The 7,114-nt window shown below is 54.9% G+C and overlaps 1 protein-coding gene across 1 annotated transcript in view; it reads left to right on the top strand.

The window, feature by feature from the left end:
• The first annotated feature begins 4,085 nt into the window (after positions 1–4,085).
• The window catches only part of LOC109292980 (6-pyruvoyl tetrahydrobiopterin synthase-like), a 15,531-nt gene continuing 12,502 nt past the window's right edge, over positions 4,086–7,114 (top strand). The window contains exons 1-4 of the mRNA XM_019510711.1: positions 4,086–4,284; positions 5,017–5,090; positions 5,794–5,816; positions 6,838–6,894. Coding sequence (XP_019366256.1) covers positions 4,187–4,284; positions 5,017–5,090; positions 5,794–5,816; positions 6,838–6,894 — 252 coding nt within the window. The 5' untranslated portion in view covers positions 4,086–4,186. The remainder of the gene's footprint in view (positions 4,285–5,016; positions 5,091–5,793; positions 5,817–6,837; positions 6,895–7,114) is intronic.

Genomic DNA, 7,114 nt, shown 5'->3' with positions numbered 1-7,114 from the left:
GGGGGGGGGGGGGGATGCTGAGGCCCAGGGAAGGGGAGAGATGTGCAGGAGCAGCAACACCAAGTGGAGCATAAATGAGGCTGTTGGCTCAGGCCCTCATAAGGCAACATGCTGCATTGTGAGTGTCATAAGACCGGCATGTAATCTTTACTTAAGCAAAACACGCTCCATCTGGCAGCCTTGGGCTAGGGGGCGGAGATGCTCAGAACACCCCCAGCACATTGCTCCTGCGTGGAGAGGGGGCCGTGCCCGCCCTGCAAACGTGCCTTCAGGGCAGGTGTTTTAACCCGGGGTGCATCCCAAGAAAATCACCTCCTCTCTCAGGATCCTGCTGCAGGCATATGTGAGTGCACTCAGTGATGGGGCTAACAATTGCCACGTGCCTCAGACAAGACGGGTGTGCAAAGGGGTCTGGATTTAAGACTCCTGAGTGCTTGGGGTTTGTTTCTAAATAAATACCGCCATGGCCCATGGTCGCATGAGACCTGGCTCGTAGAAGGGCTGTGCCTTGTCCCCAGTGCAGAAGATGATGAGGCTTGTGATGGCCGTAGCTCCTTTGGGGACTTGGTCCCATGTGGCTGGCTTTGTGTAGAGACCACGGAGAACGTTTCTGCTGAACAGAGAAAACCTCCTTAAGGAGGAGTGCTTTGAAGACAGGATTTTAAAGAGACTTAGGATAAGAGACCAGCGGCAAAGAAACTCCAGGCAGCAAAGCCCTTGCTGTAATTAAAGCTTAACCCCTCCGTCCATCTGTTCCAGGTCGCCACTTGGTCCCTTCTCCGGCTGCACGGCTCCTGGCTGAAGAGCCCGGCCCTTAGCCAGTGCATATCTGCTACCTTCAGTGGAGGTCAGGAGTTTCCCAGCCCAGGATCCGGCCTGCCCCACTTTCCTCCACTGTCATTTTACCCTTTAAGAAAGCAAGCCCTCCCTCCACAAAGGCACCCGGCTGCTCCTGTGCGGTATTGTGGCCACAGCTTGGAGAAACCTTCCTCTGAGCATGCACAGCACTGATGTGGGCACCTGTTGCAGGCAGGTCCTGGGCTGGGAGGAAGCAGCTGGTTTGCTAGTTGCTATTAATAATGTAACCCGGGTGGTACTCCAAGAGGTCCGCCTCTCCAACTGAAGGGATGAAAGCAGGTGCACAAGCGCTGTGGGAGGTGTAGGGACTCTCCTCCCCTATAGAGCAGAGCCAGACCACCACTAGGGACTTAACCATATGCCTTTTAATATTGGGAACCCTCCCAGAGCCAGACCTCACGTGGAGCTGCCTGGCCTCTGATTGCGGGAGCTGGAAGCAGAGCTGGGACCCCCTCAGGTCGCTGCTCAGATCCTGGCTGGAGCAGGGGGGAGCCTCGTGCTGGCTGCAGCCCCTCCCAGGGGAACCTGGAGCCCAGTGGGGGCCACTCCTGCTGGCTGCACGCCGCGCTGCGGAGGGTCCCACTGCTGCCTGCAGGTCCTGCTCTTTCAGGCTCTTCTGGGGCACTGCTCCTGCCCCACTGGCTCAGCTCTTGCCAGCTCTGTGAAGCTCCTTCCTTGTTGTCCCCTCGCTCATCTCTCCTGAGTCAGCCCACGCTGCCCCTTGTATCCCTCTCCAGGTGGGATACAAGGTGGTGTCTCAATCAGGGGACATGGGGTGGGGGGGTGAGTCTCTGGGGCCTGATTGGTGCGGAAAGGGAATCCCAAGTCCTCCAATCATCTTTTGCCCTTTCAAAACCCCTGGACCAGGTCACTGCCAGCCAGCCTGTCACATCAACATGCATGCGTCACAGCTGAGACAGCAGGTGGTCGAGCGGCACTGAAAGAGCATCCCCTGAGATGCAGGGATCTGAGATTGGGGCACCGTCACCAGGGGAGGTTGGGTCTCCAGAGTCCTTTCTGCTGAAGGGGGGCCCAAGTCATAAGGGACTGAGCTGGGCAGGAAGTCGGGGTGTGACGTGAGTGCCAGTCCGGCTCCCAGTTAACTTGAGTGGGAGCAAGGCCTCACGTGGGAGTGCGTCGTGGAGTGTGTCTTCAGAGCAAGTCTCAGGCTTCATCATCTTCTTCCCCCACCACATCCTTCCTTGCTACACCCCAAGCTCTTGCAAGTAAGGAAGTGGGTACATGGAAATCTGCTAAGCGTGACTGGGCCGTGAGCAGACCTTGGTCCCGAGGGAAGTAGAAGCAAACCTGTCCCCCAGGTTAGCATGGAGGAACCTTGACCTCATCCTTGCTTGGGGCAGTAATGGGAGAGCACTGCCCTGAAACTGCAGTTTGTGCTGTAATCTCTTCGCAGAGGAGACAGCACCTGTAATGCCCTGCGGTGCTGTTCCTTCTCCGAGGGCTTTTCCAACTGCGTAGTAAAAGGAGCTGAAAGCAGCACACAGCCCCTGGGCTGCAAAACACGGAGAGGCTCACCGCCCTGGGACCAGCTGGGCGAGTTCCTGCTTGCTAAACAGAAAATAAATAGAGGAATTGGTGAGCTTCTGCGTGCACAGATGGGGGGAGGAAAGGCAGGTGCCCTTTGTCTTGTTCTTGAGAAAGAAGCTGAAATTGGTTCCTGGTGCCTATAAAAAGAGCAGTGGCCAAGGCATGGCGGGAGCCTCGTGGACAGGTCTGGGGCAGCTCCGCGAGCTGGCAGTGGCCACGTGTGCTGCCCATGTAGAGGGTGCGGTGGCAGGGGAGGAATGGCCCCATTGTGTTGCAGTGCCAAAGAGATGTCCCTTTACAGCTGTGTCACGTCATAAGGGACTCGGGGAGCTTCTGCCTCGGGGAGCCTCTGCAAGGAAAAGCACCATGCAGAGAGCTCGCAGCAAACCCAGGGCAGCGGTGTGCCTTTCCAGGCCCCTCCGGCTGAGGGAGACACCAAGAAGCCACGTGCCAGGCTGCGTGGAAACCGCTGCAGAGGGAGCAGGCTGGGCAGAATCGATTTGCAGAGGCCGCAGGAAGGAGAAGGGGAGGGCAGCCATCTGGATGCCACCGTGATCATGGGTGCTGACACAGCCATCCTCCTGACCCGCTTCAGAGAACGGGCTCTTTGAGGCAGACGGGGCCTCGTGATGCGTGGAGGAATGTCGGCCACTCCCTCACTTCGCATCCGACCTGATGCCCTGTTCCTCTCCCGCGCAGGCACCCCCTGGCCGCTGGACCCGAGGGTTTCCCCAGTTCAGTGCTAGGCCTGCAAAACTGAGAGCAGGACAGTTTGGGAAAGAAAAGCTGTGTGGAGTTGCATCGACTCCTTCTTATTTGCAAACACCCGTTCTTGCAGCCTCTCGTGGCCCTGCCTGGGAGTTACGGGAATGTGGTACCCGGCTGCCCGAGTGCTGCACAGAGAGTCGGGGAGGGCGGGGAGAACCCAAGTGGCCTTGCTCCCAGCCCTATACTCCGATTGCTAGTTTATGCCAACCCCCTGGACCTCACGAAAGATGCCTCGAGAGGCCTTTCCCATCCCTGGTTTATCATGTGTGTGTGCCTAGGGTGCTTACCACACGGTGAGTCTTTGCTATGCTAGAAGCTGTTTGCAAAGAGAGGGAGGGAGGGGCCATGTCCTTGGGAGCTTGCAGGCCAAAAAAAATGATGAGCTCTGCACAGGAAGGTGCTTTCACCCCATTTTAGCCAAGTGAAACTGCAGCAAAGAACAACTTACGTGATGTCCCCAAGGTCATAAAGGGAATCTGTGGCAGAGCCAAGAATTCAACCCACGTCTCGAGGGCCAGTTTTCTCCTTTTCCCACAGGACGCCTCTGTCCTCTGTGCCCCTTCTGCTTTGTGTGGTTCCTACATGGTCAGTGAACCTTTCATCGCCACTTATCTGGGAGCACAGGTAACAGGGCAGCTGGGTGCACTGGGTGAAGCCCTGGCAGCAGTGATCACTCCTCTGGCCTCCAGCCTATCTGCCCTGATGTTCCCAACTGTGGTGAACATTGAATAAGACTCAAAGGGAGGAAACACGGTCTTGATTTGACCGTCTGTCCCCAGGGAAAAGGGAAATACACTGAATTACATGGAAAAAAAACCCCAGTGCCATGGAATTAGAGAGGCAGAGGAAATGCTACGGTTGGGCAGTTCAAAGACCATCATCTGCAGAATACTCTTATGGGAGCCCAGCTTTAATCTTCGCACTCAGTAAATACAGGCATGTGACCCCGCAGGGCTGTATTTATTGAGGACCCACCAGCCAGCTCGGAGCAGTTCTCACTCTGGCAACAGCCATGCAGACAGTGGTCAGAGAAGGCAAGCTGAGCCCAGCAGGCCGGGTGACCTTCCTCTCCAGGACAGAAACCATCGCAGCTGCTCACAGGCTGAACAGGTAACAGGGCACAACTGGCCTTTGGCAGGGAGGAGGACAAGGCATGTGTCCCCATCACTTGGGCAGCTTGGTTGCAAAGTTGCCCCATTTGCTACCCAGACTTTTCCAGCATAAACCACCAGCTAGAGGGTCATGGATAGGATAGGGCCATGCCTGGGACAGTGTGGGGCCAAAGGGACAGCAGCTCTCTCAGATTTGGAATGAAAACGGGGTTATCAAACCTGAGTCAATCTTTCTCTCCAGAAAAGGTCACGGGCAATGCTTGCAAGTGCCACCAGCCAGAGACGGTGAACTCTATTTGGTGTCGATGCCTTAGATCCCTTGGGTGATGCTTAACTCTGGGTCACGGCCCAACATACGGTCTGAGACCAAGTACCTTGTGCTAGGCTGCCCAATTAATCTGTGCAGCTAGCTGCCCCGGGATGTCACGGTGGCTGAGAGCTCAGCAGGAGTGGGATGGGATGGGACCTAAGCCCTCCTGTTCCAGTGCAGGATCCCAGCCCCAACAGCTGGGCTCAGGAGGAAACTCGTCCCCAGGGCAGGTTGTCCCATAAGTGCAGGGTTTCTTGCACCTTCTTTCCAAGCTGTTGGTGACTGGACACCAGGCTGGATAAAACCTGGTCTAACTCAATCCAGTAATGCCTCCATGGCTGGAATTGAAGTGGGGCCTGGTGGGTGCTGAGAGCTGCTGTCCTGGCACTGGCTCCCTAGAGCTGTTTTTGCTTGTTCCAGCAAATCCCTGAGTGATGCAGAAAACAAGAAGCTTTTTGGGAAATGCAACCAGAGTCATGGGCACAACTACACAGGTGAGGGGCTGCCTGGCGCCACATTTTGCACCTTCCCCTAGACCTGGGGGGCGGTGATGAGAGGGGAACAGGGTCTGAATCTCACAGCCTGCTCTTCCCATCCAGCTGGGCAGCTTCTGGGTCCTATTGCAAACAGAGGCCCAGACAGGAGAGCTTTCTTCTGCAAGCACTGTGATCCTTTAAATGCAGACCACTGCAAAGGGGACACTGAGTCAGGTGATTCTTGCCTGCCTCTGTTCTGTGCTTTGAGATCCATGAATGAACAGTGCAATGGAAGGGCTAAAATAGATTTTAAAACATATTCAGGAAATAACCCCTCTGCATCCAATCCCTGAGCGAAATGCCCCTTGTCCACCTTTCCAAGTATCAATGCACCTGGTGAGCAATAATCTCAGGCATTGCAGTGGGTCTCAGCCCTCCCAGGGCAGGTGCAATTAGTCGTCAATTCAGCAAACCAGGCTTCGTTGTCGAGGGGCAGAAAAGATCTGGGGTTGGTGCGTCCAGCCGGGGCACCTGGGTTGATAGGACGTGCTGTCCCTGTGCTCCCCTCGTTGGCAGGAAGCTGCAGGGGCTGCTTCAGGTGAGCCCCACGTCCGTGTCCCGTACTGGTTCCTCCTCCTTGCTCCCTAGGCTGCAAAATAAGAGGAGGTTTCTATTCCTGGTGCTGGGTCCTGACTCCTTCCTCTTTCTGTTTTCTCTGTAGTGGTGGTGACGGTCCGTGGGGAGGTAAGTGCCTTCCGATAGTCCTGAGGCAGACACGGTTCTTTGGGTAGGTGTGATATCTTTTATTAGACCAACTAACTAGTTGGAAAAATTGTTCTTTGCAAGCTTTCAGGCACAAACACCCTTCCGATAGTCCTGCCTTTTAGCCAGGGATCCCAGCTAGAGACGTCTTCATCTGGGCTGAAGGCTGGCATGGCTTCCACGGTCAGTGGCCCATGGAGCCGTAGTGGCCCAGCCTCTGTGTGAATAAGGAAAGGCAGAACTGGTGCCAGTTTGCTTGTATAAGGGATTCAAGGAGGGGAAGTGCAGTAACACCAGGCATTTCCCACTTGTACAGACAAGGCTTTTATCCCAGGGACCTCTCCCACCACACAGTGCCTCAATCCTGATGCTAAAGCCTTGTTCACTTTTGAGTGGTAACAGAGACACCCGAGTCAATATAGCAATGTTCGCATCAAACTATAACATACAACCCATCTCTTCCTGTTGCACAACAAGCCTCGACCTTCCCAAAAACTCAGCCCTCCACCTATTTTCTGTCGGCTTTCAGTGTCTTTTCCAAGCCTCGTGTTCTGCACGTACACCGCTTCACATCAACCCAGAGTTTCCAGGCACTTCCCACATGAAGTCTGACCCAACCAGAACGCGCTTCCTTTCAGCGCATCCTGCTTTGACGGGCACAGCTGTATATAAGCCCCAGCTTACAACCAGGCTAATCTGTATATAGCTTTAGGCAAAACACACTCATTTATAGGATAGCTATGACGCATAGGGCTGAACTCCCTGTGGACTTACGCACTAAGTCAGGTTAACACCAGACGGGCCAGGCCCCCATTCTGTGTTTCACAGTTTCATAGTTTGTTTGTAGGGTCGGAAGGGACCTGACCTGTCACGTGCATGAATTTGTTTTTTACTCAGAGGTCTCAGCTCAAAACCCAGCGGTCAGGTTTTGGCTTCTCATAACCATCCCAGCAGAGAGTTTCGCTTCCCAGGCTGTGAATTTCTGTTTGTCTCTGTCCTGCAGATCAACCCCATCAGCGGCATGTTCATGAACATTTCCACGCTTCAAGAGCACATGCAGGTAATGAGGCGATGGGTGCTCCTGTCATGCTGATTATAATCCTTTCGACTGGCAGCCACCTGGCAGGCCAGCGGGTATAGGTGTGCTGTGCTGTGCCTGAGATTTTAAGTTCCTTCTGTTACGTTTCCCAAGGCCCGGACATCCCGGGGAAAATCCACTGAGGGCAGAATTTATCTGGGACACCAGAAAAGCTGCTGCCCTGAGGCTGAATCCTGGCGTA

The sequence above is a fragment of the Gavialis gangeticus genome, unplaced genomic scaffold (assembly GCF_001723915.1).
Source record: "Gavialis gangeticus isolate Ggan-Ray unplaced genomic scaffold, GavGan_comp1, whole genome shotgun sequence".
Taxonomy (NCBI): Eukaryota; Metazoa; Chordata; order Crocodylia; family Gavialidae; genus Gavialis; species Gavialis gangeticus.
This window is presented reverse-complemented; position numbering and strand designations above follow the sequence as displayed.